Source organism: Aythya fuligula, chromosome 29 (assembly GCF_009819795.1).
Source record: "Aythya fuligula isolate bAytFul2 chromosome 29, bAytFul2.pri, whole genome shotgun sequence".
In the NCBI taxonomy this organism is placed as follows: Eukaryota; Metazoa; Chordata; class Aves; order Anseriformes; family Anatidae; genus Aythya; species Aythya fuligula.
The window spans coordinates 685,241-707,722 of NC_045587.1; the positions used below are offsets into that span (position 1 = coordinate 685,241).

The 22,482-nt window shown below is 60.0% G+C and overlaps 2 protein-coding genes and 2 non-coding genes across 4 annotated transcripts; all 4 read left to right on the plus strand.

The window, feature by feature from the left end:
* The first annotated feature begins 956 nt into the window (after window positions 1-956).
* Window positions 957-11,067, plus strand: CCNT1 (cyclin T1). Its single transcript, XM_032204788.1, has 9 exons — window positions 957-1,132; window positions 2,078-2,159; window positions 2,454-2,582; window positions 3,208-3,268; window positions 4,440-4,502; window positions 4,796-4,841; window positions 7,685-7,848; window positions 8,194-8,264; window positions 8,612-11,067. The coding sequence occupies exons 1-9, from the start codon at window positions 957-959 to the stop codon at window positions 10,064-10,066; spliced, it is 2,247 nt and encodes a 748-aa protein (XP_032060679.1). The 3' UTR covers window positions 10,067-11,067.
* A 1,431-nt stretch (window positions 11,068-12,498) lies between these two features.
* On the plus strand, window positions 12,499-22,022 carry KANSL2 (KAT8 regulatory NSL complex subunit 2). The gene is made up of 9 exons (XM_032204795.1): window positions 12,499-13,021; window positions 13,875-14,053; window positions 14,516-14,630; window positions 15,031-15,194; window positions 16,236-16,402; window positions 17,075-17,171; window positions 19,308-19,561; window positions 20,879-21,073; window positions 21,763-22,022. Exons 1-9 carry the CDS (start codon window positions 12,771-12,773, stop codon window positions 21,835-21,837), a joined length of 1,497 nt encoding a protein of 498 aa, XP_032060686.1. The 5' UTR covers window positions 12,499-12,770; the 3' UTR covers window positions 21,838-22,022.
* On the plus strand, window positions 17,231-17,367 carry LOC116500039. The gene has a single exon (XR_004254261.1). It is a non-coding gene; the product is annotated as a small nucleolar RNA SNORA2/SNORA34 family (small nucleolar RNA).
* On the plus strand, window positions 21,553-21,681 carry LOC116500040. Its single transcript, XR_004254262.1, has one exon. It is a non-coding gene; the product is annotated as a small nucleolar RNA SNORA2/SNORA34 family (small nucleolar RNA).
* Window positions 22,023-22,482: the final 460 nt, after the last annotated feature.

Consider the following 22,482-nt stretch of genomic DNA (forward strand, 5'->3'; position numbering starts at 1 on the left):
AAAAAAAAAAAAAAAACGAAAAAGAGGAACCCCCCCCCCCCCAAAAAAAAAAAAAAGGTTAAAGGAGGGAAAAGCCAAAAGGGAGGGAAAAAAGGGAGAAATTGGGGGCGGGGGGGGCTGGGATCTGCCCCCTCCTGACCCCAGGCGCTGTTTTTTGGGGGCTGCTCCCCCCGGAATGGGGGGGTTGGGGCTGCTCCCCCCTGCAATGGGGGGGTTAAGGGGGGGTTGGGGAGGGGGCAAGGTGCAGCCTTTATTGAAATTCGCCCCCCCAGTGCCAAAGAGGGGGGGTGGGGACCCCTCCCTTGCCCTCCCCTCCCCCCCCCCCCATGGTTTGGGGGTCCGGGGGGGGGGGTCCCAGCCCCCCCTGTGGCCCCCCCCAAGCTCTGAGGGGGGGGGTTGGGGGCACGCTCTGCAGGGGGAGGGGCAGCCCCCCCCCACCTTTTAATGCAAAAAAAAACCCGACTGAAGTGACTTTTTTTTTTTTTCATTTTTCCTTTTATTTTTTATTTTCAAGCAGCTGGGGGGGGGGAGGGGGGGAGCTCAGCCCCTTTACCCCCCCCCCCCCCCACCGCGGTACGGCCCCCTCCCCCCTCATAACCCCCCCTCCTCCCCCCAAACCCCTTTATCCTGTACAGATAAATTATATAAACGCACTTTGATACGAGCCGTGCCGTGCCCTTGGGGGTCAAAGGGGCGGGAGGGGGGGGGTCAAGGGGTTAAAGGTCAAAGGGTCAAAGGTCAAAGGTCAAAGGTCGGAGGGTTTGGGGAGGGAGCGCGCGTGTGTGTGGGGGGGGTGCCACGGGGCCCACCGCCACCCCCCTACTGAAGCCACTTCCGGCTCGGCGCTTGCGCGCATGCGCCGTGCTCCCCCCCCCCTCCCCGCGCCTTCCTCTCCGGTGACGTCAGCGCGTGCGTGCGTGCGTGCGTGCGTGCGTGCGTGCGCGCGCGGATCCGCCATGGAGGCCTCGGCGGGCGGCGGGGCCGGCGGCGCGGCGGGGCGGCGCTGGTACTTCAGCCGCGAGCAGCTGGAGCGCAGCCCCTCGCGCCGAGCCGGCCTCGACCCCGACAAGGAGCTCTCGTACCGGCAGCAGGCGGCCAACCTGCTGCAGGACATGGGGCAGCGCCTCAACGTGTATCCGGGCCTGCGCTTCGGGCCTACACCGCCGCCGCCGCCACCACCGCGGCCTGCGCTGAGGGAGAGGGGAGGGGAGGGGGGTGACGGGGATTAAAGGGGGTGAGGGGGGGAACGGGGAGAGGTTGGGGGTGGAGAGGGGGGAGCAGGGCATGGAGAGGGGGGAGAACCGGGCGTGGAGATGGGGAGAGACGGAGCCGGGGGGGTTCTGGGCCCGGAGAGGGGAGAACCCGGCCTAGGGGAGCGAGAGCTGAGGAGAACCGGGCCCTAAAAGGGAGGAACCGGAGGTGGGGAGAAGCGGGGCTGGGGGAGGTTGGTGCCGGGGAGCAGGGAGCCGGGCGTGGAGTAGGGGGAGTCAAAGGGAGCTGAGGGGAGGCCGATCGTGGAGGTGGGGAGGCTGGGGATGGAGTGGGGAGGGTTGGGGGGAGCTGGGGGAGTCTGGGCCCAAAGGGAAAGGAGGTGGGTTTGGAGCAGGGAGAGCCCGGCCGCGGAGCAGGGAGAGGCTGAGGGGTGCAGGGCCTGGAGTGGGGAGAGCTGGGGGGAGATGAAACCAGAGAGGGGAGAGCCGGGAGGAGAGAGCCAGGGGGAAGCCGGGTCCGGAGCAGGGAGAGCCAGGAGGGTCTGGGGGGAGCCAGTCCTGGAGTGGGGAGAGCTGGGGGGTACTGGGGGGAGACAGCAGCAGAGAGGGGAGAGCTGGGGGAAGCTGGGGAGAGCCTGGCCCCGGAGTGGGGGGATCAAGGCCTGGTTCTGGGCTCAGCAGGAGCTTGGGAAGCTGGTTCCAGGCACGGTGGAACCAGGCTCGAGTTTTGGGGAACCAGGCTTGGTTTTGGGGGGCCGGATCCATCTCAGCAGCAGGGCCTGGGGGAGGGAGCTGGGCCCAGCCTGGCGTTTTGGGGCTGGAGGTGTTCCCCGCGGGGTCGTGCCTTTCCTTAGCCCCGCCACCAGCTCGCAGCTCACCATCAACACGGCCATCGTGTACATGCACCGCTTCTACATGGTGCAGTCCTTCACCCAGTTCCACAGGAACGTAAGTGCTGGGGGGGGGCTCCGGGGGTCCCTGGCTCTGCTCCTGCTGCCAGGAGGGGCTGGGGGGGGGTCACGGTGACGTGGTGGGACCTGCCCCAGGGATGGGGCTTTGCAGCTGCTGTGAGGCACCAGAGATCCTTCATCTTCCTGGTGGCGTTTAGCCTTGTGCAGGCTTTATTTACCGAAATTAAATCATTAGTATTTATTTTTTAATTAAGATAAACATTCGTCTGATTTCATTTGCTCTGATTTAAGACTTTAGAACTTAAAAAGAGTCAATTTTTTTCCCCCGCAGTCGGTGGCACCGGCGGCTCTGTTCCTGGCAGCCAAGGTGGAGGAGCAGCCCCATAAGCTGGAGCACGTCATCAAGGTGGCTCACGCCTGCCTGCATCCCCAGGAGCCTCCTCCGGACACCAGGAGCGAGGTGAGCGTTGGGGTCGGGGAAATACGCCCCGATGTGAGGAGCTGGGGCACGGGGAATGGGAACGGGCTGCCCCCCGAGCAGCTCCTCCTTAATTTTTGTTCCAAAGGAGCTGCTCTAGAAGCACGTGGCTGCGCCCCGGGGTGAGCAGTGAGAGCTTTCAGGTTCTCCTCTGAGCTGCAGAGAGCTTTTGGGCTGCTGCTGGGGCTGCGCCGGTCCCGGCAGGGCAGAGGATGGCGTGGGGCAGCTGGGGCTGCTCCATCCCCACACCTTCAGCAGTGGGTTTGGTAGAAACATTGCCAAATTTCTCAAGACTTAACCCAAAACCGAGCAGCCAGCCCTGTGGGAAAGGGGAAGCTTTATCCGGGGAAGCTTTAGGACAAAAGCTGCCTCCTCTCCTGTGAGGGGCTGGGACTGAGAGGGTCTGGATCCTGTAGCTCAAGCTCTGGCAGGGCAGCGGGTCCGCCCTGCTCTGCTTTTTTCCCCTCTGGCAGGGAATCTGTGCCAGGTGGGCATAAAGATTTCCCCTGGCTGTTTTCACCTCCCTGAGAGAGAAGAGTTTTAGAAGCAGGCAGGCTTCATGGGGAGTGCCTCGTGGCGAGTAACGTGCCTGTCCTCTCAACCCCAGGCTTACCTGCAACAAGCCCAGGACCTGGTCATCCTGGAGAGCATAATCCTGCAGACCCTGGGTAAGTTTTTCAAAGCGGGCGGGCTGCCACACGAATCCCAGAGCCAGGAGTGCTCCACACAGCTCGGGGGCAGATGCCCAGCTGGCAGGACAAGAGCCCGGGCAACAAACTCTGCTCTCACCCCACACTGCTCCTGTTTTCCTTTCTAACCTCAGCATTTCCAGGTGTAACTCGCATCTATTTCAATCCTCAGAGAAACCGAAGCGTGGAAGTGTGGCTCCTCTCTTTTTTTTTCCCCCCACAGCAGGTTTTGTTCTGCTCAGACACTGGTTGGAGGTTAACGTGATCAGATTGCTCTTTTATTCCCCTCCCAGCCACTTCTTGGTTTTGAAAGCAGAAGCTGGGGCCTGAGCTCAGGGCTGTGGCTCCTGGATCCAGCGTCCTGCTCCTTCCGAAAACGTTATTTTTTCCTAACATCTCTTCTGCTGCAGATTCAGTTTGTGTGTAGCCCCTCAAAATGCTCTGCTCTCTTATTTCTGACTCGGTTCGGAGTAAATCCCTGCTCATCCCCACCTTAGGAGGGGTTTGGAGGAGCCAGGGGTGTACGGGGTGCACGTGTTGGCCTCCTGAGCCAGGGGTTGAAGCGTGATCCGAGCTATTCTCACTTCTCCCTGTCCCTTTTGTAACTTCCCAGCTCATCTGGAATATTCTGGGCTATTCTGCCTGGAAGGAACCGAGTCTGTTGCACAGATGGACCGATGGGATTTTTGTCTTTTCTTTAAAACCATAATGCACCAAGCGAATAGGAAACCGAAGCGGGGATTAAGTTCCATTGACTCTTAGGGCTGCAGCCTCCTTCAAAGGGAAAACGTCTGCTTCCTCTTAGCTCTTTGGGTGACAGAAATTCCTTTGAGCAGATGCCATTGTCTTCTCCTTCCTCCCAGCTGCTGGAAGAGGCTTTGTCTTGCTATTTTTAAATTGCTTCGTGGTTGTTTTGTTTTCAGCGAGGCCTTTCAAGGCGCAGGACTCGTTGAGCTGCTTGGATGGAGGCCTGGCAGCAGCGGTGACCTTCGGGTTTTGTGACTGGAGGTCCCAAGCCTTTGGGATAAAGGACAAGGGGTTCCTCTATCCCTGCCCTTGTCCCCCGGGAGCAGGAGACACGAGGTTCGTAGATCCGTTGGGCTCTGCTGCTCGTTACCTGACGGCCCTCTCTCTCTCTGTCTCCTTCCAGGCTTTGAGATCACCATCGACCACCCCCACACCCACGTGGTGAAGTGCACTCAGCTCGTGCGAGGTAAGAGGCGGCTCCTGCTCGTGACCCCCTGCTGCAGGAGAGCTTGCCCGCAGCCAAAAACCGTAGCCAGCATCAAAACAGAGCCATTTATGAGCACCTCTGGCTCTGCTGAGCCCCCCTGAGCTCTCTGTCTGCTTCTAAACGCCTTCCCTAGACGTGGCGTGAGCTGATCCAGCTGCTGGGGGCTCTTATTTTGCACGCGGTGGCCAAAAGCTGGTGGTTTTGGAAGTAAAACGTAGCAGTGTTTTGTCAGAAGGGCTAACCCCCTGCTTTTTTTTCCTTTTCTCTTTCAGCCAGCAAGGACTTGGCGCAAACTTCCTATTTCATGGCTACCAACAGGTTATTATTTTCTGATTTAATTAATTCCTATTTGGCAAAGGGTCTTACCTGGAGGAGAGAAGCCCCCGGTGACCCCTGGGGCATTGCTTAGCCAGTGAGCAACCGGGGGCTGCTGGGTTTGGTTCGGAGACGGCGGGAAACCTTTCTCTTGCTGGCTTCTGACCCAAACCAGCTGCAAAATCAGCCGTGTAAGCAAGGCAGACGGGCTGCTGTAGAACCTCACTGCTTTATTTTCCCAGGGCTAGGCAGCTGTTGACAGTTCCAAAAAGAAAACCAGGCGTAGGGTGGATTTGAAGCACGGTTTTGCTTGCTTAGTACCGAGGTGTCAGAGAGGGAGCTCTCGCTGCACCGGGTGCTGTGCAGATTCTGAAAACAAGCAGTCTGTGTCCCCAAATAAAGCTGGTTTGGAGTGTAAAGGGAGAGAAACAGGAGCTGGACACCGGCAGGAGGGATTTCAGGAGAAAAGCACAGCCTTGCCTGGCCTGAATGGCTGCGCTGGCAGGCCAGGAAGCGCTGCCTGCAGGTGGAGTTTGGGAAATTAATAAAAATCTATTTTTTTTTCTCACCTTGAGAGGTCTGGGTAGTTCTGTCAGGTGCCACCTGGATTTTCTTGGTGAGGCCTGTAGCAGTCCTGGTGTTGGGACGTCCATCTTTATTTATTTTTTTTGTAATTTTTGTCTTCTGGATTACCAGTTTCAGGCAAATTCCGAGTTGTGGCGACAGAAAACGCTGTGTTTCTGGGAAAGAGTTGGCAGAAATTAAAAGATGGGAGGAAAAAGCTGGGTTAGGAGTCGGGTCTGCCCCACGTGCTGCCTAGAGAGGGATGGAGCTTCGTTGTTTGTAAAACAGCAAACGAGGAGGCTAAAACAGCAGAAATCTTTGCCTAACCCCAGAAAATAGTTTGGGGGAGGGTGGCCAAGCGTCGCCACATCCCCGTCGTGGTGGAGCAGCGCCCAGCAGCACGCCGCTAGCGCAGGGAGGCAGCAGGACAGAGAACAACTCGGTGGCACGGCTCCAGAGGGCACCCTGTGGGTTTCCTTCCTACACTGGCGTGAAGTGTTAGTACTGCGTGGGGAAATAACCTCCCTGGGACGGGTTTTATCCCTGCAGCGGTAATTGCAGAACCAAGAAACGAGGAGGTCAGGTTAGACTTGAAAGGAATCCAAGCAGAAGGTGAGAAACGCGGCCAGGCAGCCCCGGTTCTGCCCTAACGTGATGCCTCGAAACACCCAATTGAGGTGCTTGAGCAGTCAAGTAGACAAATTCAGGCGTAGCTACAAATATTTAACGTTTTTATGCTTCCTGGCATCGTCGTAGGGCAGAGTTGAGGCTCTTGGGGCACCAGGACTTCACTTCTTAGCCATGCTGGATAAGGGGATAAGGGTTTTTTTTTTCTCGCTCTGAATTTCCCGGGTTTGACTTCTTGGTGTGTGGATAAATCCGATACCCACGAAATGATTTCGTGCCTTTTTTGCCCGTTGATGCCCAGCTCTGTGTCTCCACAGAGATAGAAAAATAGGAAATATTTTATGAAATATGAAAAATATGAAATATTCTATCTCCACAGAGATAGAAAAATGCGTGGATAGAAAAAGCTTTTGAGTAACCCCCGCGTGGTGAAGAGATGGGGCTGCCGTTACCCCGGAGGGGCTCAGCAGCGTGCTTTCTAAGGGGCTTGTCCACAAGTGTGGCAGCTCTGCCGTGGCTTTTAGGGCCTGGTGGGGTGTTCCTGCAGCTGGAGAGGAAGCTTGTGGGGTGCTGCTGCATCCCAGTTCTCGAACGCGCTGTTGGCTCGAGCTCCCCGTTGGGATTTCCGAGGTTTTGGTGCTCCGTAGCCCTCCCGTCCCAGCTCTGCCATCTGAGCAAATTTCGTTTACTGCTGGAAACGCTTGGCGTGTGGCCGGGCTGCCTTTTAGACGCTCCTGAGTCGCTGCAGGAGGGGAGGGAGAGCAGGGCCTGGCGGTGGCAGGAGCTCCGTGAGCCCGTTCCCTTACGGCAGGCTTCGTGGCTGCAGCATCAGTGCTTTTTCTAAAGCTCCCTGGGGGAAGAAAAAACCCTTCCTAAAAGCCCACGGTGGCCAGTTGGAGAAGGCGCACGTCCAACGAGCAGGGAGGTGACTTTTAGCACTTTTAATAATTTTTTTTTATTAATATTTTTAATGGAAGAATGCCAGGTGGGTCTGTGCAGAGCGCTGCAGTTCTCGTAGCCAACGGGCCCAATCCTGCTGTGGCTCAGATTCGGGGTAAAAGGGGCTCAGGGTGAGGTTTAATTTGAAACGCAACCGGTGCAGATCTCTGCAAATTCGGCTCCTAACTGCAAAACCAGGCGTGGGCCTTCAGGAATTCGGTGCTTCTGCTGTAAACTTCCCTGACACGAAGGCGAGATCGCTCCCCTCGGAGAGACAGGAGGGGATGAGCGCAGATCCTAGGAGCTTCCCGCTCGACCTGTAGGTTCTCGGAGCGGTAACGACGCCCTTTGCCCGTGGTGTTGCCTTCCCAGGAGCTGCACTAGGACTTTTTTTTGTTTGTTTTGTTGTTTTTCTCAGGCTGAGCAGAGCCAGCAGCAGAGGTGGGGGCTGGCAGGTACCCCAGCTGCTCCCTCAGAGGAGGGCTTGAGCCTTGAGCTGCCAGAGGTGCCCGGAGCGCAGCGGGGAAGGCAGGAGCAGCCTGGCAGAGTGGGACGGAGACGCCTGTAGGGTTGTGCTGGGGGAGGAACGGCAGGGAACTTCCCCCCCCACCTCCACCTCTTCCGCAGCGTCTCTCCAGTTGGGCGATTGTGTGTGCTGAGGTTCAGGCTTGGGAGTTCATGGCTTTCTGTTTCTCTCTCCCTGCTGGTGACGTCAGCCTGCACCTGACCACCTTCAGCCTGCAGTACACCCCTCCCGTTGTGGCCTGCGTCTGTATCCACCTGGCTTGTAAATGGTCCAACTGGGAGATCCCAGTCTCCACGGACGGGAAGCACTGGTGGGAATACGTTGATGGCACTGTAACTCTGGAGCTCTTAGATGGTAAGTTTTGGAGCAAGGTCCCCCAAAAGGCTCTTGTATTATCTTGGCATCTCTGTTCCTGCCATTCCAACACGGCCACCGGCCGGTTCACGGACTCAAAGGGCTTCTGGTTTTGCCAAAGTTTCCAGTGCAGCAGCTGCTATGGTACAACAGAGATGGCAAAAGGCGCACAGTGAGATGAGTTAACCTGTGGTCAGTGGTTCTAGCTGTCAGTATTTCCCCTCCTGGAGTAGCTCCATCTCATCAGTAGCTCCATTCATCAGTAAGTAGGGGGTTGCCCTGATGGATTTAGGGCCGGCCTGCCCGCCTCTGACCATCCTGCCTGGCTTTGTGTCTCCTCTGCAGAACTGACTCACGAATTCCTGCAGATCCTCGAGAAAACTCCCAACCGGCTCAAACGCATCCGGAACTGGCGGGTAAGAGTCTGCTTCGTGGCTGCTTGCAGGAGAACGCGGGCCCTGAGGTTTTTTGTGTGGTGTCTCCAAGCATTACGAGGCCAGGCGGGGCCTGGAGGGCACGCGTGGGGGGGGAGCCGAACACCGTGGGTCTGCAAAATGTTCCCTTGGCACTCGAGTGCCTCGTTTTTGAATTAATTCTGTAGAAACTTCGGTCCTTAAACTGCTTTAGCAGCCCCGTGCCTGGTTGTTTGGCATGAGGAGAGAGAGAAAGGGGCAGTGGGTGTCCCGTCAGCCAGCAGGGAGGCTGCTCCCGCGTCCTTTCTGCGACAGCCCCAGGTCGGTAACCGCTCCCTGCTTTCCTTCAGGCCTCGCAGGCGGCCAGGAAGTCGAAGGCCGACGAGCACAGCGAAGACAAGAGCCTGTCGGAGCAGACCATCCTCAACATGATCTCCAGGAACAACAGCTCGGACATGAACATCGCCGGCCTGATGAGCATGTCCACGTCCTCCACCGCCGGCGGCGCGGGGCCGGCCCTGCCGCCTTCCACCGAATCCCCCCGCGAGCAGAGCGGCGCGGAAGGGGCGGCGGCGGCGGCGGGGGCACAGCCGGAGCACTGGCTGGCCCAGCATCCTCCCCCCAAACTGGAAAGCTCCCAGGGCCACAGGACTAGCGACGGCTCGGCGGCCGAGCACCCTCTGCAGCAAGATGGCGCTGCTTATCAGAAGCAGGGCGGCAAGAACGCGCCGGCGGCCAAGGTGTCGCTGAAGGAATACCGAGCCAAGCACGCCGAGGAGCTGGCGGCGCAGAAAAGGCAGCTGGAGAACATGGAGGCCAACGTCAGGTCCCAGTACGCCTACGCCGCGCAGAATTTGCTGGTCCAGCAGCAGCGGGAGAGGGAAGTCCAGCAGGAGAGCAACCCCTCGCCCATCATCTTGAAAATCCCCATCGGTTCGGAGAACCCCGAGCGGCCTCCCGGCCCCGAAAAAGGTGACAAAGCCTCGGCTCTCAAGCTGAGGATCCCGGTGACGGGCGGAGGAGGAGGAGGAGGAGGCGAGAGGCCTCTCCCCTCCAAGCAGGAGGAGATCAAAATGCGCATCAAGGTGCCGAGCGCCGCCGACAGGCCCGGCTCCCTGGACGAGAGCGGCGCCAAGAGCCGGGAACACAAGGAGAAACACAAGGGCCACTCTTCCAACCACCACCACCACCACCACAACCATCACTCGCACAAACACTTGCACCCCCAGCTCGCCGCCGGCCCCAGCGGGGTGCTCAACAAGCGCCCGGGAGACTCGAAACACCTCGCCCCCCCCAGCGCCGTGCCCCACAAAAGCTACGGCCTCTTCGGTTCTTCCCGCAAGAGGCCCCCGCCGGAGGAGGTGGCGGCGACGGCGGCGAGCGCGGCGCCCCACGAGCACCAGCCCAAAGTCAGCAAAAGCTCCAAGGGTTCCGGGGCTCAGTTCCCGTATCCTCACCTCCCGGGTCACGGCTCGGAGCCCGGCGGCCTCCCTTTACAAACCCCGACGTCCAAAAACCGGGGGCCCCACGGCAAATCGGACAAGGGGGGGCCGGCGGGGGCCAACGGGCACAACGCCAACCAGGCCAGTGACTACCAGGATACGGTCAACATGCTGCACTCGCTGCTGAGCGCCCAGGGCATGCAGCCCACCCAGCCCCCAGCCTTCGATTTCCACGCTTACGGCGAGCTTTTGAACCCCCCCTCCCGGGCAGGCGCCGCTTCCAGAGCCTCCAACACAGACAGACCCCGGCCCCCCCCCCTGCCCTCAGAACCGCCCCCGCCGCTGCCTCCCCTCCCCAAATAATTCCTTTTTACTACTGAATCGGGACAAACCGGCCTGCCTGCCCTGTTTTTTGTTTTTTTTTCCCCCTCCCTCCCTCATCCCCTGCCCCTGCGGTGGAGGGGAAGGGCTGTTGGTGTTCCCCGCTGCCCCCCCCCGAGAACTCTTTTATTAGAACTTTTCTTATTTCCTCGCGAGGAGCCCTCGAAGCTGTGAAAGGACAAAATCCCTTTCTCTTCCTCGCTTCCCTCCCTCGCCGACTTCCCAGTTAAGAGCAGGGTCCAGCCCTGCTGGGACTTAACCCCCCCCCACCCCCAATTTGGGGAACACGTCGGGGGCAGGGGGGTCCGGGGAGGGGATTATTTAAAACATGTCGCAGAAAAAGAAAACAAAACCGAGATGTTTTACAAATAATTTAAGCAGTAACTTATATCTTTTAGCGTTTTTGTTCCTTTTTAAGTTTTGTGATGCTGGCAGGTGCTGCGGGGGCCCCCCCCACGCACCCCCCCGGCGAGGCTCGGGGCTGCTCACGTGGCTCCGCTCGAGCTGATGGCGACAGAAAGTGGGTCGAGGAGCTTTTTGGGGTCAGAACGGAGGAAAACGGTGCGTGGGGAGGGAAAGGGGCCGCCGGGCTGGGCAGGCGGCTTGCGCCGAAGGTTTTTGGGGTGCTCCTGGTGGTGGTGGAGAGGGGGTGGCGTGCGAAGGGCCAGCAGGGTGCTGAGCCCTGGTGTCTGTAGGACGTGATGCGAAGCCCAGAACCCGCTCTGGGTACGGGTGCGAGGCACTGGTCAGACTGGGCAGGGCTGGAGGGGGCCGCGGGGGCCGCGGGGCAGCTCTCGGGGGAGCCCTGCCTGCGCCGCAGCTCCTCCCGCCACCAAAACCCGAAATTAAGCCCGAAATCTGTGGCCGAGGGCACCCGCCTCGTGGGGGTGGGGGTGGGGGTCTGACGTTTTTTGGAAAAGCCGAACTTGTTTTGTTCTTCAGCCTCTCACTTTTCCAGACTTCAATAAACGTTATCGTCTCCACCCGGCTTCTGCCACGCTCATTTTCTACGCCGAGCTCCGTGTTTTCCTACACTTGCTGCCATCCCTAGGGGTAAAACCCTGCATTTTTTGGGGTCAGTTCCTACATTTTGGCCAACCTGGGGGTAAATCCCTCCAGTTTTTAGGGTAATTTCCCACATTTTGGCCAACCTGTGTGTAAATCCCTGGGGTTTTTGGGGTCTGTTCCTACATTTTGACCAACCTGGGGGTAAATCCCTAGAATTTTTAAGGTCACTTCCCACATTTTAGCCAACCCAGGGATAAATCCCTGCATTTTTTGGGGCTGTTTCTGTGTTTTGGGCTTATCCCTCCTTTTCCCTTTCCCTCTTGGAGCCTGGGCTGGGAGCCTCCAGCTCCTAGGGGTTGGCTTTGGACATCTCCAGGAGGCTCTGGGGGCATCGAGGCTTTCCCTGGGGGGCTTTTAGGGCTCTGGCTTTTGCCCCAAAGCTTTTGGGACCGGCCCCGAGCCAGGCGCGCCCCCGGGGGGCTCTCCCCCAACCCCAGCCACGTGGAGGCGCGGCCACGTGGCGGCTGCCCCTCACGTGCCCACCCTCCCAAGGGCGTGGCTTCGCTGAGTGACATCGAGCTCAGCCAATCCCGCGCCGCGGGCCGGCGGCAGGGCGGGCCAATGAGGAGGGGCGGCTGAGGTGAAGGGGGCGGGCTGCGCGGGCAGGCGGCGGGGAGGCCGCGGCGGCAGCGAGGTAAGATGGCGGCGGCGGCGCCCGCCCGCTTAGGACCGGCGGGGCCCTTCCCTAACGGCCCCGCCGAGCTCCCCGGGAGGCTCCCCCGGGATCCTCGCGTTCCTCCGCCGCTCTCCTGCTCCGCCGCCGGCGCCGGGATGCGCTGGGGGAGGGAGCGCCCCTCACGCTCGCCGCCCGCGGACAAAATGGCGGCAGCCGGGGCCGGCCGGGCGGCGGCGCCAGGGCGCATGCGCGAAGGCCGGCGCGGGAGGAGGGCGGCGGAGCACGTGCGGGGAGGGGGGGGGCGCTAGGACCCTGCGGGGGGGGGGTTGGGGTCTATGGGGGGGGTTTATGGGGGGTTTAAGAGGGTCTGGGGGGGGTCCAGGGGGTGCTGGGGGGGGCAGGGGGTCAGCAGGGGGTCTTAGGATTGTGTAAGGGGGGTTTAAAAGGGTTTGGGGGGGTGTCCAGGGGGTCCTAGGGGGGTTTAAGGGGCTCTAGGGGGGAGTAGGGGGTGCTGGGGGGGGTGCAGGGGGTCATAGGGGGGTTTAAGGGAGGTTTAAGAGGGTCTGGAGGGGTCCAGAGGGTGCTGGGGGGGCAGGGGGTCAGCAGGAGGCCCTAGGGTTGTTTAAGGGGGGTTCCCCTCCACCCCCGGGACACCCCCGTGTCCCCCCCATCCTCCTGGGACCCCCGTTTCTCCCGCTGGAACCCGTTTCTTCCCCCTGGGGGCCCCCCTTTTTCCCTGGCTTCCCCCATCTTTTCCCTAGGGACCCATTTCACCCACCAGGGACCCCTGTTTTCCCACCGGCGACCCCCATTTCCTTCCTCAGGGACCCCTCTTCCCCCCCCACAAGGGACCTTTCACTGTAGGATCTTCTTCATCCCCCCCAAACATCCCATCAGGATAAGGATTTGCACTGGGATGCCCTGGCAGGTGTGAGCCGTGGCCGCGTGGTTCATTTCCTTCCTCCTAATTCCTTTGCCCTGCTTTTTTTTCCAGCTGTTGGCATGAACAGAATCCGCATCCACGTCTTGCCCTCGAGCCGAGGCCGCCTGACGCCGGTGCCGCGGCCCCAGGAGCCTCTGGCATGCGCCTTCAGCCACCGGCAGTGCTCGCAGCCGCGCCTGGAGGGCCAGGAGTTCTGCATCAAGCACATCCTGGAGGACAGGAGCGCCCCTTTCAAGCAGTGCAGCTACGTCTCGGCCAAGAACGGGAAACGCTGCCCCAACGCTGCCCCCAAACCGGAGAAGAAGGATGGGTGAGTCCCGCCGGTTCTCCGCTCCCCCATCAGAGCGAATTAAAACGGGCAGGGGAAGGATTTTCACATCTAGAAAGGTGTTGCGGGGCCTTTTCCTTCAGCTGCTGCGCTGAAGTCAACCTCAGGCAAGTTTTTGAAGCGCTTCTGAGCTAGGAGAAGCCTCCACAAGCACTGGGGACTTGGCGTGGAGCCTTTCTGCTCCCCGTCTGCCCTCTGCCATCACGAGGTGGCTGCACCTTTGTCAGAGCTGGCCTTGCACCCACGTGCCCCTGGCTTCAGCCCAGCAAATTCGAGTTGGAGTCTGTTTTTACGGCTCATCCTCACTGTGTGTGCTCTGGTTGTGTTTGATTTGGACTTGCTGTGGCTGGAAGGAGCTCAAACATCAGCACATCCAGCCAGCACGGCGGGAGGGGGTTCAGTTTTGCTCCTGGGTGCATCTCAACCCGTGTCTCATCCTCGGAGCTTACCAAGAACAGTGCTAGTCTTGATTCTGCCCTCGGCCCCTCTGCGATAAAAAAAAATCTCCGTCGGCTTTGGCCAGCCTGAAAAGTCCAGTGTGGACGTTTGGAAGCAGAAGAGCTCGCCTCAGTGGCTTGAAGTAAAAAGCTCTTTTCTCTCTCTGCTCCTGCGCCGCGTGGCTGCCAGCTCCGCAGCTCGGGGCGGTGTCGGAGCGGCGCTGTGCGGTCTGCGAGCCACCTGGGGCTCTCTGGCATTTCCCTGCCCTACCTGCAGCCAGGGGCGGGCGATTTTGTTCCCTTTGGTTGAAGGTTGGGGCAGGCTGAATGTTTCTCAGTGTCTCGCTTGTTCGTTTTGCTGGCTGGAGGGGTGACGAGCGGGTGATTTATCCCTGCAGCGTGTCCTTCTGCGCCGAGCACGCCCGTCGGAACACGCTGGCGCTCCAGGCTCAGATGAAGAAATCCAACCCGGGGCCCGCGAGCGAGACGCTGCTCTGCCAGCTCAGTTCTTACGCCAAGAGCGAGCTGGGCTCCCAGGCCGCAGAGAGCAGCCGCAGCGAGGCCAGCCGCATCCTGGGTAAGCACAGAAAAAAAGCAAAAACCACGACCCGGTGCTCTCCTTGCTGCGGAGAAGTGAGGGTAGGGCTCGGTAAAGCCAGCGAGGGAAAGATCCGCGGGTACAGGACCGCGTTCTGCAGCCCCTGCTGCGTCTTGGTGCTGCTGACTGCAGGTGAATCACGCCACAAACCCCAAATCCTGCAGGTTTCCTTGCAGAAACCCTAGCTAGCTTCCCTCTGCGCTGCTTGGTGCCTGGCAGACCCCGGTGCTGAGCTCCCTGACTTGTGGGGCCGCTCGCTGGGCACCACCGTGGCCCTTAGCCAGGTGGGCGCAGTCAAAACAGCCCCCAGTTGATGCATTTCTTCTCATTCCACGTCCCTGCTGGGGAGGAAAAGCCTCCTTTTGGCACGAAACAGAGCAAATTCACCTCCTGGGGGGCTGTGGGGCCGTGCCCCTTCTCTCAGTGCCCCTCGTTCCTCAGATGAGGACAGCTGGAGCGACGGCGAGCAGGATCCTATCACCGTGGAGCAGACGTGGCGAGGGGACCCGGACAGCGAGGCTGACAGCATCGATAGCGACCAGGAGGATCCCTTGAAGTGAGTGGGTGGCTCCTGCGGGTGACACAGAGCCTTAGCTCGGGGTGATAGCGGGAAGCAGCCCTTAACGAGGTGATTTTATTAACGATGCTGCGCTGGGACTCGGTTCCGGGGTGAGTTTTTGGGTGTGAACGCTTGCCAGGGCTTTGCCTGGTGGTTCTGGGAAGCCTTTGGTGCTGATCCTCCTTCAGCCTGGAGCCAGCCACGCGAGCTGCACTCTCAGGGTGCTCCCTTAATTAAAATTAGGACTAAAAATTGATATTTCTGCTTCTCACCCCCTGCTCTGTCTGCCTCAGCCCCTCTCCAGCAGCATTTCTGCCAACGCCTGCGTCACCCAGCGAGGGGAACGGCCCCGAGGGCCCTCCCCAAACCATCCCCTGCTTCTGTGGGTGTTTTCCAGGCACGCCGGCGTGTACACGGCCGAGGAGGTGGCGCTGATCATGCGAGAGAAGCTGATCCGCCTGCAGTCCCTCTACATCGACCAGTTCAAGCGGCTCCAGCACCTCCTGAAGGAGAAGAAGCGGCGATTCCTGCACAGCCGCAAGGGCGAGCACGAAGCCATAGGCAAGTACCGGTGCAGGCAGCCTCTGGTGCGTATCCTTCCGTCCGAGGGCACCGTCTTCTCTAAAACACACAGAAATCTACATTTAAAACGTGTTTTTCTTTAAAAAAAGGGGTAGCCAGGGTGTTTCTGGGGCTGGCCCAGCGCCTGCAGATCGGTATCGTTCGGGTTAGAGGGGTTGCCGGATTTCTTTGCTCTTCAAAGTTTGCTCTCTTGCCAGGAAATGAGACTACAAAGTTAATTCGGAGACAAAAGTGCTTTTTTTGTAGGGGATTTCCTGTTTTTGGTCTTACAAACAACACACAAATTTATTCATCTGCAGGCTCCTGTCTGCATGGGCAGAGGTTTGTTTCGGTAGCTGCACCGGTGCTGCTGTAATGACGTCGTCCTTAGCACGGATGCAGCTTTTTTTTTTACAAAATCACTGCTGCCTGGCTTGGATTTCTCCCTAAAAATGCTGTTGGAGGCCGGAGCTGGTGGCTGGGCAGAGGCAGGCCCAGGTTACAGAACGGGCTGAGAGGTTACAGAGCAAGGAACGCTTCCCCAGCGTGCTCTTATAATAGCTCGTCTCGGAAAGTAAAAATAACTGGAAGTTTGGTACATAACAATTTGGGAGGACTCGTTTTAGCAAAGCAGAGCTGCAGATCCTGACCGCTGCCCTGTAATTACAGCTGGGAGGGCTTACGGGAAGCTTCCAGAACACGGGAGCGAGCTGAAATTTGAAAAAAAAAAAATTGATATTCTGCCTCTAGAAATCACACTCGACTTCGGCCAAATTATTTTTAAAAGAGGGTTAAAAATAACCAGCCTGAGAACTCCTTGCGGGCACGGGGCAATCGGGATAAGTTTTGGGATGGAGTTTGCTTTGTCATCCTCTGGTGGAACCCCAAGATGAGCTCCCTGTGTCAACCCCTGTCACCAGCCAGCTGCCGGAGCTCCCCAGGGCTGATTTTGACTCTCGGAAACCCAAAAAAAACAAAATGGGAACAGCGTGGCAGGTGGGTGCGTGCTGTTTTCACTGATCCCTTCTTCATTTCTCACAGGCAGCAGCCTCCTGACGGGCCCCGAGGGGCTCATGGCCAAGGAACGCGAGAACCTGAAGCGCCTCAAGTGCCTGCGGCGCTACCGGCAGCGCTACGGCGTCGAGGCCCTGCTGCACCGGCAGCTGAAGGAGCGCAGGATGCTGGCGACCGACGGCGCTGCCCAGCAGGTACGTCGCCAGCTCAGGGCCTGCTTGGGGGTTTTGGCATCCCCCTGGAGGGCTGCGTCTCTCCTCCTGGTCCCCTCTGCCCTTCGTGAGGCGCTCGGAGGGAAGAGCCGGTCCTGGATGACGCCCTCCAGCATCCCCAGGTGGGCTGAAACGTTGTGGGTTCGCGGGGGGGGGGTTAAACAGGCAGCAAAACCACAGAAATGGTGGTGTGGGGGTGCAGGATTTTTCCCTTTTGAAAGGGGGAGCTCTGACTTTCACGTGGAAAACGTTCCTGGGCGTGGTGGTGACACGCAGACTCCTCCCAGACCTGTGGGGACTCGAATTCGGGCCCTTGCAGTGTACACAAAACTAAATTTGGAGCTGTTTCAACCAAAACTTAAAGCCTTCCCTTAACTGGCTCCTGAAAGTTAGGAGATAAGTCGGAAAAAACCCATTCTCTGCGACAAACTGATGAGGTGAGGCTCTTTCGATGGGAGCCCAGATTTTCTGTGTTATCTCAGCCCTGTCCCAACAAAAGCATGAATGAGAAGGAGATAACGAGGGCGAGGATGCGCTGTAGTGCAGGAGACTTTAATCTTGGCGCGTGTTGAAAGCAGAATCCAGGCGTTGTGTGGCCGGGGGGGGGGTTTTGGAAAGCTCACAGAGCTCTGAGCTGTTCTCCTGGCCTTGCAGGCGCACACCACCCGCTCCAGCCAGCGGTGCCTGGCCTTTGTGGATGACGTCCGATGCTCCAACCCGTCCCTGCCGATGACCAGGCACTGCCTTACTCGTATCCTTTCATCTCAGGCCCAACTTCCAGGGGTTTGATCCTCTTTTTTTTTTCCCTTTTTGGCCCTGAATCAAGGCCGTCGGTTTGCCGTAGCCGTTGGTTTCAAACAGGAGCCCAAAGGAATTTTCTTCCTGTGGTCTGCTGGCCGAGCCAGAGCATCCCCGGGGTGCGGCCAGGTCACTTGGAAGTGACAAGGGGACCTCGTGGAGCCCGAGCTGGCTGCCAGCTGTGGTAAGGGAGGACGAAAACAAATCCACACTCCCTAAATCCCTGCTCCTGCCTTGGCTGCGAGTGCCAACAGCCGTCGGAGCGGGGTCTGCCGAGCTCCTGGTGCAGGAGGTGGGTGTAGGAAGGGAAATCTGAGCTCTGCAGCGCTGCTTTGGGGCAGGAATTGAAGAAAGGGGTAAATTTCGGCCTGGCTGGGGCTCCCCGGGCCGGTTGTGCCCATCGTGTGGCATTGGGACAGGGCGGATCCGGCCAGGAGCAGCTCGGGGCCGTGCTCGCAGCTGCTGTGAGTCAGGAGCAGCCCCGGATCCCGGAGCAGAGCTGGCAGGCAGGGGAGGATGAGCTCTGGGTTTGTTTTCTTACTGGAGCTGGCAGATCTTCCTCCAGCTCTGCGCGGGGAGCAGGAAGCTGCCATTGTTTCTCTCCAGCGGCCGTACACTTGAAAATAAAGGCAGGATAAATACCTACAAAGCACTTCGAGCCAGTTGCTGTTTGCAGCTGGCTGGGAGCAGGGGCAGGGAGTGGAAAAAAGGTTTTTTTTTTCCTCGTGGCTGAGCCCTCAGCTCGCTTTGGCTGCCACAAACAAGATCTTTGCTTCGGGTAGCCCCGGCGAGCCGCTAACGTCTGCAGCCTGCCGCGTTTTGCGCCTCGTGGGGAGGCTCTGGGGCTTTGTTTGGTTTTCCAGGAGCTCGATTGTTTGCCACGGGGCCTTACGGGGAGCTCAGCAGCTGGGCCGTCGGGCTCCAGGTGGAGCTGGGGCTTTCGTCGTCTTGGCAGCCGCCGCTTTTTGGCTACCAGGAGAGCGAGCGCTTGGGCTGGAGTCATCGGGAGAGATTAAAATCTGGCATCCCCGCCCTGCCGCTCCTGCAGAGACGCTTTCCTCACCCCCGAGTGCCTGCTCAGTCTGGCTTCTTGGGGCTGAGCTCCGCACCGTTAGGGCCAGCGCTAATTAGGGGCTCTGCCAGGAGGCTTTGAGAGCCCGTGGACGATTCCTCAGGGCACAGGGGTGAGGGGGGAGAGGACAAATCCGAAGGAAACCTCGTCAGCTCAGGGGACGGGGTTAAACTCAGCGCCTCTGGCCACCACGTGTGGGTTTGGAGGTTTGTTTTTCCTCTCCCACCCCGCGTTGTGTGCAGGGAGCTTGTCAGACGTTGAGGACATCAGCCTGCCGGGTGTTTGGGTGGGTTTGTTGGTGAGAAATCCATCCTGAAAGCCTTGCTTCACGCTCGAGACCTTCTGTGGCACCCAGCAGGGGTTGTCACAGGGTGGAGAGACCCCGGGACGCGATCCCAGGGGTGTGGGGAACGCCGCCGCGTGCATCTGCTGCTGGACGAGGACGGGATTCGGGCTCCTGCTGCTGCTGGGGGATCGCTCTGCCGAGCGCCAATGCGATCGGAGCGAAGCCCTCTGGTTGTGATTAAAGGCAGGAAATCCCATTTACACCTCTGGCAGGAACAGGTTTTCCACTGGGAAGGAAAATGCAGCGGGAAGCTGGAAATAACCGGAACCCAACTCCTGGCGGTGGAAGCAGCATTGTGCGCGCTGCCGTCCCCGCTGCCTGCTGGACCTGGAAAGCGGTGCAGACGCCTCCGAAATGGACGGCTGCAAATCAAAGTGAGCCCGGGCGTGTGTAATATCTTCCAGCTGAGGATCCGTGAGTGCTTTACGGGATCCAGCTAAGCCTTCCAGCCCCCCCCGGGGGGCTGTAGCTGTTGTCCCCGTTTTCCATCACGTGAGCACCGTGGCTCAGGGCGCAGCTCCGGAGCCTGGGCTGAAAAAACCTACAATTGTAGGGTTTTTCACCTTAATCTGGAGGGCGGGAGGATGCGTGGGGAGCCCGGCAAGCCTCGTAGTCCTCCTCTAGCTCGCCCGCTAGCAAGGCGCAGGTTTCCCTTGACCGCATCTTGCCAGACATCTGTCAGGACACTAACCAGACCCTGTTCAAGCCGTGTCAAGGCTCGGAGGAGGTGCCGTGCAACAAACCCGTTCCCGTCAGCCTCTCCGAGGAGCCCTGCTGCCCTCTCCACCTCCGCCTGCCCCCGCAGCTCTACGTCCCCGAGCAGGTGCTCTCTGTCCCCGAGGAGCTGGAAGCGGCCCCCACGGACCTGTACCTGAGCGCTGCCGAGCTCCAGCCCACGGAGAGTTTGCCCCTGGAGTTCAGCGACGTAAGTGGGAGCGGTGGCCCAAAAAAAAAAAAAAAAAAGGGTCCTGCAGGAGAAGTTGCCCAAAATCTGCTGCTTTCAGCACATCTGTGAAGCCAGGCTGAGCTGGGGGGCGCAGAAAGCCACCGCTGCCTCCCCAGCGCCGATAACAGAATGGTTTTTACTCTTTGCTGGCTCGGAGAAGAACAAACAGCCCCTTGAAAAAAACGAGCAGGAACCCAAAGGGTTTGGGAGATGCTTCCTTCAGCAGGGTTTGGAACAGCACAGGTTGAGGCTGCTCCTTTCGAAGGGCCCTGCTCTTATTTAAATCAACATTCAGCTTTTTTATATATATATAAAAAAAAAAAGCAGATTTCTGCCCGCCTTCCTCTCCCAGGAGGGTTTTAATCCCCAGATTATTCCCGTGTCCTGCCTGGGCGTTGAGCCTCCGCGCTTCAAATCCTTTGAAATTTGCTTGAGCCAAAAAAATCCCGCGGACGTCGGGGGCTTTTGGTTTTCTATTCGGGTGTCCCCGAGACCTCGAGAGCTTCCATCAGAGAGCAGAAATCTGACAACTGCTGACAGCGAGGGCTCGCTCGGGGGCCGGGGGCTGCCGTGGGGCCGAGCTGGACCTGGCAGCACCGAGGTCGGCGGCGTTGGAGCTGCTCCAGGCTCCTTCCTGTGGGGCCGAGCGGTCGCGAGGCAGAGCCAAAGTGCAGCGGCGTCAACGCGGCCTTTGTGGGAGAGATTTTTTTTCCAGGGTAGAAAGGAGAAACAGAGCCGCTCTTCTCCCCCCAGCCTGTCCCCCCAGAGGGCTTTTTAACTCTGTAGGATTTCGGGTGCTGCGGGCGGGATCCCAAAAACCCTGCCCCGTCCCTTTCAGGATGTGTTTGCCCTCTCTTGGAGGCAGCCCCGTGGGTGCGGGTGCCCCCTGTGTGCTGCTGTGGGGCTGCCTGCTGTGGGGCTGCCCCGAGGCCTTTCCCCCAGAGCTGGGATGCCCCTGGAGAGCCCCACATCCTTGGCTCATGCTGGGAGCTGTGGGGGCATCCCGCATCGTGGCAGCTTTGGGAAGTTCCACCCGGAGTCGTGGGCATCCCACCTCGGTGTCGGACACCCCCTGAAGCCCCCCCAGCCTTTAAAAAGAGCCTTGTAGGGCCCCCTGCCTCCCGCAGGAGGGTGTGGGTGGCAGAGAGGAGCTGGAAACCCCAAAAAATATCGGGGGAAGCAAAATTTTGCTGAGTTCTGCTGAGTTTTGGGGAGGGGGACGAAGGCGAGGGGCTGCCGGGAGGGCTGCGGGGGCTCCTCCTTTGACGGGGCCGCTCTCCCTGTCCTCTCTCCTAGGACCTGGACGTGGTGGGGGACGGCATGCAGTGTCCCCCGTCCCCTCTGCTCTTCGATCCCTCCGTGGCCCTCGACCAGTCCCTCAGAGACGTGGCCGAGGCCCCCGTGGACATCCTGGCCCTGGAGGAGCCGTCCCCTCCCGGAGGAGCCGACCGAGGGGGCTCTGCCCACGGCTTCCCCGAGCCTCCTGCGCAGGTACGGATGGAGCAGCGCCCTTAGGGGGGGCTCCAGCCCCAGCACGGCCCCTGCTGCGGGCAAAATTTTGTCCCCAAAACTGTGCCCGAGCCCGGGCGGTGCCACCACGGTCCCTGCGTGCCCGCGGGTGGCTGCTGTGTCCCCACGGCTCCGGGTTGGGGACCAGCGTCCAGCCATGGGGAGCTCCCCCTGGGTGGCACCGTGGGATGTGATGGGGTAAGGACATCTCAGCTGCAGGCTGGGGATGGGATTTGGGGCTTTTTTCTCCCCATTTTGGGATTTGGAGGGCAGCAGTTGCCTTCTGTGCAAAGGGCTTGGACTTCATTCCCTTCACCCTGCTCTCAGCGGGGTGGTTTTGTCCCTTGGGTGCTCACCGTGGGGGGATTTTGGGGTTTCCCTCAACTGCCCCATCCCGTCTGCTGTCCCCCCCTTTGGCTGATGGCCCCACAGCCGGGTTTAGGGACGGGGATCCCCCCCCCCAGGCCCTGAATGAAGGCCGCCGGTTTGCCGTAGCCGCTGGTTTCAAGCAGGAGCCCAGAGGAAAAACCTCCCGGTCTGTTGGCGTTCCCGACCCCATGGAACAACCAATTCGTGTGGGAGCGACACGGGGCCGAGCCCCCCAACCCCTATAACCCCCCCCAAACCCCCCCTGCACCCATCCCACTCTTTTCTTTTTCTCTCCTGGCCAGAACCTCCTGCGCCCCGGGCCCCCCGAGGAGACGGCGGCCGCCAACGGGAACCCGGAGCTGGCGGCCGGGAGCTGAACTGGGAGCGAGCGAGGGGCTTCCCTGCAGCACAGAGCCCCCCCAGTAACACCAGTAGCACCAGTAGCACCTCTGGAGGAACAGAAAGAGGCTGCAGACCCCCCCCTGTGTAGGGTCCTGCCCCGTGCTGGTGGTGGGGTGGGGGGCGAGGACCCGCCCGTGGCCAGGAGGAATCCGGAGGGGTCCTGGGGGGGGATTTTTTGGGGAAGGGGGGGACACGGAGCTGTGTGGGGGCAGCGGGGGTGGTGCTGGGCTGTCCCCATGTCCCCCCCTGTCCCTGTAGGGGCGGGGGGGTGGCTCCCCCCTGCAGGTGACCCCCCCCCGCAGGTGACCCCCCCCCTCAATAAAGATCTTGGACCTGGACCCCAAAAGCGTCCCCGGGTCGTGCTGCGAGGGTGGGGGGGGGATAAATGGGGTGGGCGGGGGGCAAGCCGGTGCCCACGGGGGGCTCCCGTTATACCGGGGGGGGGTGGGTATGGGGGTGGGCGACCCCCCCAGGGTCCTTCCAAAGCCCCAGTACCGTGCCCGGTGCCAACCCCGGGGGCCGTCGGGGAAGGGTGCGGGTGGGTGGGAGGGGGGCGCACCGGGACGTGCTCGGGGCGACCCCGATCGTGACCGGGGGATGCGGCGGCGGCCCCGGGACCC

What these genes read in the sequence shown, in the direction of transcription:
- KANSL2 (XM_032204795.1), top strand. Translation starts at nt 12,771, where the DNA reads ATGAACAGAATCCGCATCCACGTCTTGCCCTCGAGCCGAGGCCGCCTG. An exon ending in CGAGGCCAGCCGCATCCTGG is followed by an intron (nt 14,054 to 14,515) that starts GTAAGCACAGAA and finishes CTCGTTCCTCAG; the next exon opens with ATGAGGACAGCTGGAGCGAC. An exon ending in GGGCGAGCACGAAGCCATAG is followed by an intron (nt 15,195 to 16,235) that starts GCAAGTACCGGT and finishes CATTTCTCACAG; the next exon opens with GCAGCAGCCTCCTGACGGGC.
- CCNT1 (XM_032204788.1), top strand. Translation starts at nt 957, where the DNA reads ATGGAGGCCTCGGCGGGCGGCGGGGCCGGCGGCGCGGCGGGGCGGCGC. An exon ending in CATAATCCTGCAGACCCTGG is followed by an intron (nt 3,269 to 4,439) that starts GTAAGTTTTTCA and finishes GTCTCCTTCCAG; the next exon opens with GCTTTGAGATCACCATCGAC. An exon ending in GTGCACTCAGCTCGTGCGAG is followed by an intron (nt 4,503 to 4,795) that starts GTAAGAGGCGGC and finishes TTTCTCTTTCAG; the next exon opens with CCAGCAAGGACTTGGCGCAA.